The 13,668-nt window shown below is 32.9% G+C and overlaps 1 protein-coding gene across 3 annotated transcripts; it reads right to left on the bottom strand.

Moving 5' to 3' along the window:
- Positions 1-10,481: 10,481 nt before the first annotated feature.
- LOC108378194 (uncharacterized) lies at positions 10,482-12,892 on the bottom strand. Of its 3 annotated transcripts, none has more exons than XM_017634485.1 (2): positions 12,249-12,892; positions 10,482-11,202 (listed from the first exon to the last, which is right to left on the bottom strand). In XM_017634485.1, the coding sequence occupies exon 1, from the start codon at positions 12,744-12,746 to the stop codon at positions 12,294-12,296; it is 453 nt and encodes a 150-aa protein (XP_017489974.1). In that variant the 5' UTR covers positions 12,747-12,892; the 3' UTR covers positions 10,482-11,202; positions 12,249-12,293. The 3 variants fall into 3 exon arrangements, with proteins under 3 accessions (XP_017489974.1, XP_017489972.1, XP_017489973.1); XM_017634483.1 differs by having other exon boundaries at positions 10,482-11,183; positions 12,251-12,892; XM_017634484.1 differs by having other exon boundaries at positions 10,482-11,185; positions 12,254-12,892.
- Between the last annotated feature and the right edge of the window lie 776 nt (positions 12,893-13,668).

Here is a 13,668-nt window from a genome sequence, read left to right as displayed (position 1 = left end):
AGTGGCTTGAAATTTTTTAAATATTGAACCTCATTTATATATTTTGAAATTTGAAGTTGCCTTTTTCTTTTTATAGGTACAACTTAGCATTAGTTTATTCATAATTATAATCACATACATACATATACATATGTATATAAATAAATATTTTTCGAAAAATAATAATGTATTTTTGCACACTTCTATTTTACTTATGTATGTATGTGTGTATATATTAGAGGGTCCGCATTACCGGCGCAACTTAATTTTTTTGCTTTGTTTTTTTTTTTTGTTTAAAAATAATAGAATTAACTACTATGCAGCAGTTGCATTAGAAAATCATTTGTAAACATAAAAAGCTATAATTTTAAGTGATCGCTATTGTACTGGCAAAAAAAGTTTGTTTTTGGATAAGGTTTATAACTCTAATTATTGAAAACATATACATACATACATTGGTATATTTAAGCAGGTTTACACAGATTCGTAGTAGCAAGTAGTTGCAGTATTAAGCGCTTGAAATTTTTTTTACTATTACGCTTGGGTGAAACAAATTTTAATTTCAAGTTTTTCAAATCCAATCAATAATTGAAGCGAATGGACTGTTTTTTAATATGTACACATGTATACATATGTATGCATTGTTGTTATGCATTTACTTATTGGTTTTTGCTTATAAACTACTTTTTCTTTTTTTGAATTATTATTTTATTTCTTTCTTTTTATTTTAATTTTCTGCTTCAACAATAAAAAAAAACATTTGCCGCTCCGTTTTAACAACATTGCTGTTATTTATTCTGGCAAAATGGACTTCGTTTAAATCTAATATTATTATTTAACCCTGGGCGTGCTTCGTTAGTCGAGTCGACTAACAGAAATCGTGTTTCTCTGTGTACCTCTCTCTGAAGTAAAAAAAGGTAAATGACCTTTTTTGTTTATTATATGTAACAGAAAAAGAATATGTATTTAGTATTTTGTTAAAGTGTTTTAAAAACATAAAGAACTAAAAATCATAAAAAGTGTTTTCCTTTTTAACTATTTTATGTTTGTTATTTAAATTTAAAGTTGGTGTTGTTTCGACTAACGATCCCGCACGAAGCACTTAAAGGGTTAAAATTGAGTTAAAACAAGGTCTTCGGAAAATATTTTTGTTGAATTCAACAATTTTTGCAACAAATAATCAGCTACACTGTAAGAAAAATTTTGGACTGTGGAGAGTAAAAAAAAAACTACGCATTTTTTACACCCATCAGTTTTTGGAGTCTCTTTCAACTAAGAGTTTTGAAGAAAATTAGATATTATTTGTTTTTAATTTTACATTATATGCATTTAGTTTCATAATTTTACACAACTCAAGTATTGAACGCTATTTCAGATTTTTATGTAAAACAAAATTTTCTTCGCTCTAGATGTTTTTTCGCTCTCTCAATTCTACATGTTTTACGCATGTACATACATATGTACATATGTATGACTACATATAGCAAATACCTCAGATTTTCACATTTCTGCTCATGTAAATACAAGTATGTACGATGTTTTTAATGCTTTCTATGCGGCCATTTTGAATCTACATATGCATGCATACATAAGTTGTTTGTAGCCTAATATGTCTATGCGCCGGATATTCCTTTAACAAATTTTCATATCCGTGCGCCGTTTTTAATGGTAACTTTGAATTTAAATTTGCTTGCCTTTTTCTATCCATATACCTACTACTTTTTTTTTTCTTCTTCTCGATATTAGTACAGTAGTATCCCTAACGCTAACCTTAATTACCATACTTACTTAGCGTACATACAAACATGGTTTTCGTTATTTACATACATTTTTGGAAAATATCACACAATCGAATGCTTGCATACACACACACACACACAGTTTGCATTAATTTTTATACATTTTTAAGCGCTACTCAATTTTATGATACGAATTTACATAAATACATACAGCACTTTCTTTTTAATGTTTCACATACATTTTTAACGGCTTTCTTTTGAGTCAGCATTTTTTCTGTTATGCAAAATAAAAACTTTTCGTTCATTTAATCCTTTCTCAGCGACTTCACAAAAAAATTAGGAGGTTATCAGTTCGTCGGAATATTTTTTCCGATAATTCCCGTACTAATTTGGTTTAGTTCCGGCTATTGGATCATGAAGAAAGAAACTAACGGTACCCCTAAATTTTTCTATGAGCATTGATCGTTACATTGAGTTACTGATCGTACAATTACTTGTACTCATTTTTTTGACAGCCCCAACAGCTTTAAGAACTCTCTTGCCTCTGCCAATTGCTTTTACACAAATTCTCAATCATATGCACGCTTTTTATACGCTTTTTTATATTTTTAGTTGCATTTTTTCTTGGATTTATTTTTTGTTTAATTGTCTTCAAGTATTTTGAATTAAATTTTAGTTTATATTTTTCCAATTGATTTTGATCAATTTAACACACAAATTATTTCATTAATATTACCAAAAAAAAAAAACGTCAACAACTTCAAATTTAGTAACTCCAAAAGACCATTAGTATTTTTTAAGTCGACTGCATTTACGCTAAGTTTCCATGGGTATCGGCCAGCCAGCTATGTACTTTATTTGCTCTTACAACTGAGTGCGAATTACACTGTTTACAAGGCAGATTCGTTTTTCAATTTAAAGGTTTATCGTTTGATTTTTTTTTTCGCTTCCACTTCCTCAAAGTTTTGGTTTTTTCTATTTACCTTTGCTTTACGCATTACGATTGAATCTGCCGGAGGCACGCACTTTTACCGTAAAGACTTTTCAGACACGTTTCTCTTGTATTTTTTAATTATTCTTGCCTAAGTTGTTTACAACAAAAATTGACTCGCTTTACATTTACTTGGCTGTGTAATTGCCGAGAGCGTTGCCAATAACTTAAAGATCAACTTTACGTTGACTCTTACTATGTGCCGTAATAGGGAGTAGACGTATGTATGTAGTAGGTAGGTACATATGTACATTGTTCCCTACTTGACGTTTTTTCGTTTTCGTTTTGAAAATTTGTTGCAACGTAATTCTTAATTATAAAAACTTATTTCATATACATATGTATTTACACGAATATCGCTTTAGTTATTTTTTGCTGATTTTATCCATTTACAACATAGTTTTATGTAATGTGCGACTTTTTCGACAATATTTTTTTTTTACACTTTTACATGTTTTTAAAGAACTTAAAACAGTTTCGTTTTTACAGACACATTCAGTTTTAGCATTTAAAATATTAATAATAATTGTATGTAGTATGCACACACATATTTATGTAGGCATTTGCATATATTTTGTTTATGTGAAGAAAACTTATATACAATTGAAAAAAAAAAAAATTATTTGCAATGGTATCAATAAGCGCATCTTATTTTGGAGTTGGTAACAGAAATTTTTAAGAAGCTCATATTACTTCACAAAATACAATCGTATGGGAAGAAAAAGTAGCATAGCAACAATCAAAAACAAGTAAGAACAGTGCCGTCTGCGGTTTCATAACATTCATGAACATAAATACAGATACATATTGAACTTTAAATTTCTTTTTAAATAATCAGATGTTTGGGAGCTATACTTCATATATTATAATAGTTTGATCTTGATGCTTTTCAGTGACTTTTTTTGTTTACTACGCAAATAGGGTATTAAACTTTTAGTCATATCACAAAAACTCATAACTAACAAACATTAGTATGAGCGATATGTATATTTATAAAGCATTATCGAACTTGACGATTTTCTTAGTAGACGTCGTAATAGGCCATTAAAAATAAAGCAGTTTTAAAGCAAAACTTCACGTCTATTCTTGGTTGATAAGAATGCAAAATTTCATGTTCTTAGCTGCTTAAATGACGATGACGGATTTATAACGCATAATCTCATATCTAAAATATCAGCTATGTGTGTTGCATTGGTCCGGTCTTACAGGGTTCCAACACATTTTTAATACATTATAAAAAAGACGTCTCGTTGCAAATTTCAGTTGGGGATCTTTAAGACTGAGCGATTTGTTTGCGTTCAAACAGACATACAGACAGATATGAGTAAATCGACTCAACTCGTCCTCGTAAACATTTTTGAAAACTTTTGTATGGGTTCTCTTCTTCTGCCTGTACTTACAAACACCGCACCAAGGTTATTGTAGCATTTCATCTTCGTGAAAGGTATAAATAGTTACTCTGACTTCTAAAACGTACCACTGCAAAGTATCGATACAGTTTTACTACAGTATTTTTACAGCATCAGATGCCACGTCGAACAACATTGCATAGTGATTATTTATAATTTTTTAAGTTTGTCGAAAATACAATCACAAAAATCGTTCAAATATTTAAGAAAATTGCAACCCTTTTCCTTCGATCCATTTTCGTCCATATTAATAAAATTAATATCGGCATTCGTCATAGCACCAAATACAAAGGTCAAAAAGCATCAACATTCTTATTAATGCACAGTTCTCTCTTTTACTGTGTACCGACTACCGTATTGATGTATTTCAAAATACGATGCAATGTAATAATGTAATGTAATGTAATAATAAATTTTGCTGATGCTTTACGGAACATTCGTCTTTGTTCGAATGCATTGCAATTGAAGTTTTCGAGTTTTAAACCCTTCGTAAAAAGAATGCTACATACAATTCAACTGTCAACACTCTGTATATATGAAGCCTTTCTATTAGCGTAATTATCGCTTGCTCAATACTTGCTTGGTGAGCCAAAACTATACTTTTCCTGATCGCGTACTGGTGGAGTGGGGGTGAAAAAATGATTAAAGGATTGCCTGCGCGCAGAGCTTTTTAAAGCTTTTTTATACACTCGTCTAGACACTAGAGCAGCGATGGGCAGATAAAGCTTTTACTCTGCGCGCGCCTATCGAAAATGTACAGAAAGCTTAAAAGAGCTTTGCCCGCCGGCAAGGCGGTGCCCATCACCGGTCTAGAGTAAGGAGGACGAGAGAGGTTGTCTGTCTGTTACATCATTTAAACAAATGGACATCTTTCCGATTGGTAGTAGGGCTGGGACTATCAGTGCATGCGGACAAAATGCGGATATCCGTTCTATTGATATCCCGATATCCGGTTAATATCCGTAATATTAACGAAATATCGCAGCTGACTACTGAGAAATACTTGAATATGCGCTTTGTGAAAAAATTAATATATGTATAATATGTAGACATTCTTTCTCTTTGTAGGTATAATCAACAGAAAAAATATAAAAAAACTAACTTTTTAAAAAAACAAAACGCTCGCCTATTCATAATTCGAAATCATACTAAATTATCTGTAAGGGCACTATTTATTTATGTATGTGTGTAGTATGTATTATGTATGCTTTCACTAAAATTCAAGCGTTGGTCATGCCTTTCAAATAAAACTATTTTTCATTGACTAATAGAATTCATATTCATAAGTATGTATGTATGGACATGTATGCAACTACTTAAAGACTGCGGTGATAGCTTATTGAGTGTAGTGTTGCAGTGACGCAACTGGACTGAAGAGGTATTGTTATTAGGGGAGCTATTCACGGGTTAAAAAAATCATGTGAAAATTGCTCACCCAATTGAATACATATTGTACTACAAATGAAAACATAATAGAATGTATACACTTGAACAACCAACAATTCCATACCCAGATACACAATTGTATGGAAACGCTACTCGTTTTACAGTTTATACATACAATGCATGTATGTATGTATATTATATGTATATGTGTTTGCATGTGTTTATCTGTAGTAGCGCTTAACTCTGTTTGGCATGCCCACATTCACTTTTTCATTTTTTTTTGTTTTCACAAAATTTTGCTTAACGCTCTTATGTACATGTTCTCACTTTGTTTTAGTGCAATCTTCCAAACATATTCAGTTGCTGCCTAGACGCATTCACACAATTCTATAGATGTCACTAACACTATATACTCGTTAAATATACATATTTATATAGATGAAATTGGTTCCTACATACATTTATGTATTATAAATCAAAATACAGTGCGCGTTTCTATTAAATTATTATTAGTAATTATAGTAGTTACTTAATTAAATACTTTTACTACCATAATTAATATGCTTCCCTTTTTTAATTGTAAGATTTATTCTCTTTCTATTTACCAATTAGCTTGATTTTTGCCTTACTTTTCATGCATCATATTTAAAGGCATAATTTAAGATTAGCCATTTGTTTTTAGGAAAAAAAGTAGAACAAATTTTGAAATAATTTTTGCAAATTTTTCGTGCTTATTTACTGAATTAATTTCTTACACAAAGTTTGCGGAATATACTTTTTGGCGTAGTTCTATTTTTCCAACACAATTAAGCTAAAACAAAAATAAAGTAACACTTAATTACAATGTGGTATATTGGAAATTAACATAATGGAGGGAAAGTGAAATTAAACACCGTTCAAAATAGAAAACAAAAAATAAACGAATGTTTGCACTTTTTTTTTTGTTCAAAAAGAGGAAATTGGAAAATTGCAAATTTTTCTCGCAATTAAATGGTCAAAAATATCAAATAAAATAATTATGACATTTCGTATCTTTCATTTACTTTACTGCTGGAGATTTAGTTGCGATATTTAAACTATTTTAAATATACATACATATCGCTCATTTACTTCCATAGTGTATATGTATATACTCCCATAGTAAAAATGGAATACATATTTTGTTTTAGTGAGTTTACTGGTGTATATGTATATACGGCTATGCCATTTTTACACAACATAAAAGAAGAGGTAGCGGTAATTTCTGCATACTCAATTCAAAATTTGCAGTCAATCAATAAAGCTTAGGTAGAGCGATTTTTTTACAATACGGGCAACTGTTTTTTAATTATTTTTTATGCAAATATTTAATAAAAATATGGTTAATTCTACAACGTAGACCCCAAAAATCACAGCTCCAAACCTTGTACAGAATTAAAGAAAATTCTGCAAATTTTCATTAAAATATTGCACTTTCTAATTACACCCCTATGAAAAAAGTTTAGTATGCAGCTTTTTAGCCCACTCAATTTTAGTATAATAAAGTACAAGTCTGATGTAGCTAGAACTTACCATTGATTTTTGGCATTTTTTTTTGTTAAAGGCGTCGCTCATTTTTGCCATATAAAGTAATTTTCGATAATTTATTATACAAAAATTGAATCGGCTAAAAAGCTGCATACTCAACTTTTTTCTAAAGAGTGTAAAGAATAAGTGCAAATTTTTGAATGAAAATTTGCAAAATTTTATTTGATTAGGCACAAAGTTTGGAACTCTGCTTATTGGGGTTTTTGTTGTAGAATTAACCATATTTTTATACAAAGTTAGCGAAAAATAAAATATTTAAAAAATAGTTGCCCATAATGCAAACAATTCGCTGTACCTAAACTTTATTGACTGACTGTATATATTTTTGATTATGACACTATTGAAGTAAATGAGCGATATGTATGTATATGTAGCTACAAATCAATCAACAACATTTATAAGAACAAATACATAAATATCAAACAAAATAAAATATGTATCAACATTAAACAGAATTTACCAAATATTTTAACAGCAAAATTTAAGTTAGTCTCGCAAAACGATTAACTTTATTAAAGAAAAACAACAAGGAAAAACTTAATAAACTATTGGCTGCATTGCACATATTACACCAACGACATTGGCAAAATGTGTTAGCAGACGCTTTGAGATTTTCAACATCAAAGTTAGCCGAAATGAGCTAAAATTTCACATAAAAAACGTATATTTTTTCTACTTTGTTGGTCGGCTTAAAAAAATTCGTTAAACCCAAAAAAAAATACTCAAATAAAGTTCAATACAAAAATAGTTTAACAACAGCTTTTGAAAATGTGTAAATATGTATATCGCATAATGTCGATTTACATGCCAGCATTTCGAACGTAGCCGTCGGTAATGGCCGCCGTCAATATCGCCTAAGTGACTGTTGTCTGAAGAAGATCGCATTTGTTTCCATTAACGGAAACATTTAATCAATAGCTACAACAGCAGTGTCAGAAACAGTTAATACCGTTTGCCCAATGTCTGATTAAGCGCCTAACCAAAACTTGAATCAGAATTTGGTTCAAAAAGCATTTGCCCCAATGTGCGAATGTTCAGCTTCAGCGCTCTTACACGATATGTATTTGCATATGTAAACGCTGCCACTTTTTTGTATCTGAAAATATTGAGCATTTTACAGTTATGAATGCGATTAGATTTGCGACTCTTATACGGTGTTCGCAAGTTGGGGGGAAGCAACTTATGACTCAACTAGTCGCCTCTAAAATTGCCTGGAAAATCGCCTCATGCGAACACCGTCTTCATTTTTGACCAGACAGTGTCTAGTTGATTTTACCAAAATTGAGGCTGCAGGCTGATTATTATATGGGTATTTCCATACGTCACATGCGTGACAGTCGTACGTTTCAATGAGATACAGAAAAGGAAAACATTTGTTTTCTGTTACTTTTTTTTACACCCTTGTATAGCACATAATTAGCTCTATATTTAGCCGAAAAATGAAAACAATAGAACCATCGTTATATTTTTGTTAATATTGCTTTTAATTGAATTTTCAAAGCAAATAAAACATGCATTTTATGCCGAATATACTTTATATTTTGACTTCAGTGCCAATTCAGAGTCAATTTTTTGGAAATCTATGATTTCTTATGTTTTAACTACATTGCCGAATTCAAACCAAATCTGACCATAAACACGGGTTTTCAAAATATCTCGACCTTGGCGCCACCTAGCAAGACCATTTTACGCAAAAATTTTTCTACTTATATAGCATGTATTGAAAAAAAGCAGACAAATTGGCCCATTAATCAGCTGCTTTCTTGCTGCCGGTAAAATTTTGTTCTAGCGAGAACTAGCTATTTCCCTAAAAAAAAAAAAATTCAGCTCCTAATGCAGACATTGTCTGTGCTCAACACAACTTCTATGAATTTTCTTCTAAATTATTCACAATGTTCCAATTAACTCGAGGAGAATTTGGTTAAAACGAAACTGTCAATTTAAGCTCCCGCACGCTTAACGAGCTTATGGCAGCATTAATCAGACATTAAACAACCGGCGCTGATTTTTTCCCAAGGGCGCGGTCTTTTACGTCGTTTTTTATTTACTATTCAAACATTTTAAATAAATAAATCAATGCATTTTTGTTTGGTTTGCTCTTCTTGTTGAACCAATATTGGTTTTCTCTTTATTACATGTAGAGTATATATTATACATTTAAACTCAACTCAACAGATGTTTATTGCCTATTAACAAAAAAAGAGAGATAATGCGCAAGCGGTTCACAATTTGCTTGCGCTTTTTCCAATATTTTCAAAGGTTTGAAATCCAATTAAAAAAATGTATGTGTGTTGTTGTTTTGTTTTCTTTTTAGTGCATGGCTGCAAAGAACAACGTGGCTTTAACAAACAAATTTTTTTGTACACAGTAAATGGAGATGGAGTTTATTACCACGTTTATATATTTTTTTCGTTTCTTTTGTTAATGGCCCAACTTCAAATATTTTTACTTATTTGAATTGGTATATTACCTTGACATTTTCCGCTAAAGAATGTGCGGGACGCATCAGTTTTAAGTGAATCACTCTGTGTGCATAAAATTTTAAGTATTAATATTTCGCTATCCAATTCATACCAATCAAAACATCTCTATATTATATTAAACGTGCGATATATTGTTTTCGACTTCAAACTAAGTTTTTTTCCTCTATAAAAATTTAGGTTATTGTAGATTGATTTAGCCAAAACTTGACTGAAAAGCAAATTACTTGGCGAGAATGCTATGCAGGCAAATGCACAAAGCTAGATTTATAGATTTTATGGTTCTGGTCTAATTTATGCATTAAAAAGAATAACGACAATTGGATCAGCAAAAATCGTTGACTTGAAGAAATAAGGTGTATATACACATAGAGAACTAATTTGTGAAATGTTGCTGCGTTGACTAATAAACTCTTGGTTTTTCAGTTAATTAATTTTGTACTAACGCGATTCCGAATCAGTTTGTTCTTATGCACATTCAAAGCGGAAAATAAATAAAGCTTAAATGTTTTTTTTTTTTATCATTCCTTATTACTTGTTTTATTATTATTTTGTTCAGTTTTTCTCGGGACGGGGTTTTCTACTCTGCTGCTTGCGTACGCATCCTTCTTCATAATATGTATGTATGTACATATGTAGGCTTGTACACAACGTGTAAGTGAATTTTAATTTTGTATTATTTCATGAATGAACCCGATCATTTATATTGCATGTTTGCCGACGTCTCTAGCTATCGGCTAGCAAGAAAACTATAAAACTTGTCGCTCACATTTACGTATTTCATTATGTCGCGTTTGCACAAGCAGCTAATCTAACATGAACTATTAGGTTTACATACAGAAATGTTTCATGTTTTAATTTTTTTACTCTTTTTTGCATTTTTTTGCTATTTTCGTGTGGGTGGTCTATACATTTATATATATTTTTTATATTTTTTTTTTTGTTGCATTCAACTTTTTAAGGGCTTTTAATGTTTAAATTTTGTGAAAAGAAATAGATTATTAGATGCTGATGGGGTCAAAAAAAAAGATAAAGCAAAGATATCGCCAACGAAAGTAAATTGAAGTCAAAAGTTATATATAGTTGTAATGCTTGATATCGTTACTACACATAGTTCGAACAAATGTATGTACATACGTAAGTATTTTTAGTGGGTTCCCGTATCTATGTGTGCTTGCGTGTATGTATATATTTAATTGCTTACAAAAAGCGATTCCTTATATGTTTGAGAGTAGTATGTATATGAATATTTTACAACATTTATAAAAAAAAAAAAGTCAAAGAAACTAAGTAAGGCATTAAATAAATTTATACACATAAACGATAAGCTACTAGTTGCTGTTCTATGTAACTAAATTTACGAAAATTAACATGAATTATCTCTCGTATATATGTATATATGTGTATACATATATACTATATATATTGGAGTTTTTTTTTTTTTTGCTTTTAGTACACCGTCGGCGCACACCATTTAATGTGCGCCGCCGTCTGATCGACAGATTTTATTTGCTTAGTCCATGTGAATTGCTGTAGTTGCTGCTACCGAAGTATTTTATTTCAGAAAGTGATTGAGCTTTTATTCTTCCACGCTAACTGCCGATCCACTCAACAAGATCCAAATTCCAAGCACCTGCAAGAAAATGACGAAAGTGTTTGTGAAAGGTTTAGTTTTAATAAATTTTTTGGTGAAAATTTTAAACTATATATTAGGAATTCGCTTATCTAATTTATACATATCGTCGTTTAAAGTGCAAAACCGCGTATCAGCAAATTGCGTATGTGAAGTTGTAGAAATTATTTTCTAGAGGGTAAAAATACTCATATTTCAAAATGGTTCTCTTTTTTATAAAGCAATCGCATATTTGCCTAGTATATTTCAGGACGAATGGATAAGGATTGAGCCAAGAGCTTGTGTGAGCAAATCCAATTTTTGGCAGCCAATGTCAGTTACGCGGTTTTGCAGAATCACGATACGCGGTTTTGTACTTTAAACGACGATATGTATGTATTTAAGAGGAATTCTAGTTTTGCAACTACTGATTTTTTGGACCTTCTAAACGCCCCTTTGTTGTGGTGCAGGCGCTTAGGAAATAGAGTGGCTCACGTTGAACTCCATACTGGAACCGCTAGGGAACGTTGACGAAGCCGTCGTAACACGCCTTGGATTACCAAGGTGTTATGCGCTACCGTGCCCATTAGACGGTTTACAGCCAGGAGGTATTAAACCAAACCGGCTTGCTTAACAGCGACTTTTCGACAGATAAGAAAAAACTGTGCCAAGTGTGAGTGATCGCAAGATTAATTCTGCACCTCTACTTACAGGTGCTTAAGAGAGAGCACGAGGTCGTCGACCAGGTCACTAAGCTGGCGGAACGACTTAGCATAGCGGTCAGTCGAAGGTACCACCTGCGGACCAAAACTCCTCCACTGCCTGCGACAGGTCAGCCATGCGCATGGGAAGACCATCATCGAACTACGTTGAGCGATTCGGGAGTCACGTGGTACCTTCGCTACCAGGTGAAGCTCGATGTACGAGTTAATAAAGTAAAGGTCATTTGGAGCAGAAAAATACTAAATGTGTATGTGGTAAAGATGCTGATAAGGAAGTGGGCTGAATCAACTGTTGCAAAGCTATTTTTCAAGTTTGTAAAAAATTAAGCAACGACTTAATATCACAGCAATTTTAAATATGCATACCTTTTTTTTTGTTTAGTTACTGAGACAGCCTATGAAGATGATTTTAACGCGTCAACGGTCGGGACACCATGGTTACATGCTTCAATATGGATTGGTTCTTGTCGATGAGGCACGAAAGCGGTGCCGCTGTGATGCCACTGCCATTGTTACCACTACCAAATAAACCAACATCATCGATACCATCGTCATCATTGTGCATTGACAGCGGTTCGATTGCAGTCAAGTGGTATTTGCAGGTAATGATCGTATGATTTCTTGCAGCCGCTGCAGTTGCATCGCAACCATATGCAATATCTGCGCCACAAATATTTCTGCTGCCATAATCGGAGCCTTTCTTGGCATGAGAAGCGGCAACGGCAGCAGCCGCAGCGGCACCAAAACGCAGCGAAACGTTAAGCAAATTTTTAAAACTCAACTCATTGGCATTCGACGACGACGACGACTTCAACACATAGTTATTTAAATCGGCGATTTCATTGTTGTTATTGTTCTGCATAAGTGACGCGTTGCCACCGCTGCTATTGCCAGCAGCTGGGCCTATGCTATTATTCAGTTGCGCGTGGAAATAATTTTGTGATGCCGAGTGTCGTCGCTTGCGAGTAACTGCCTATAAATGCCAAATTGTAAAAATTAACGAATTTAGTGACAAGTGGCAACTGATATATCTGTGGTCACGAGCAATAACCGCCTAAGTCGGAAAAATCTGAATTCGAGAAAAAACGTTATAAACATTTGGATTATAATGTTCGCCTTATGAGGAAACCAAAATATTTTCGCCTATAACTTTTAAATTAGTAGCCTAGCTGGCGAGATGGGGATTTCACACAGGCATGGAATAGTGGTTGAAGAATACGATATTATATATAACTCGCATTCTTTCTTAAATCGACTTAGGTGATTATTGCTTCTGATCAAAGATANGGGTTAAAAACTCTTGTGCCTCTTGCAAATTCGCTGCCGCAGCTTCCACACTCGCATCTGCATTGGCACGCAAATTACGCATATTTTTCTCAGCAATATCAGTTTTCTCATCGCATTCAGATTGATTAACTGCAGCGGCTGCCGTTCTGTCATATTTTACTTCCATATTGGCATCTTGTGGTTGATTCTGCGGAGGCTGATGTGTTTGTTGTTGCGGTGGCGGCGGTAGCAGTGGTGGTGGTGGTGATGTTTGCCAAATTTTAGCTAAATTTTCATGCTCCCAACTTATTTGTGTGTGGTATTTATCCGCATCGTCAGCAGTTGGCAATGGGAAAGCGTTTGCGACATTGGTCGCACTCTCCATTGGCTTTACGTTAAACTGACGCAAGAGTTGCATTGGGTGAATACCACTACTGCCTTTGCCCAGGCCCCCACCACCGCCAACCTTTATCCCGGTAGTGCTATCTGCTGCGTTCAGTTGCCAAATGTTCCGTTCA

Source organism: Rhagoletis zephyria, unplaced genomic scaffold (assembly GCF_001687245.7).
Source record: "Rhagoletis zephyria isolate East Lansing unplaced genomic scaffold, Rhagoletis_zephyria_1.1 Rzeph_scaffold_13554, whole genome shotgun sequence".
In the NCBI taxonomy this organism is placed as follows: Eukaryota; Metazoa; Arthropoda; class Insecta; order Diptera; family Tephritidae; genus Rhagoletis; species Rhagoletis zephyria.
The sequence above is the reverse complement of the archived record's forward strand: the minus strand, read 5'-3'. Positions and strand labels throughout refer to the sequence as shown.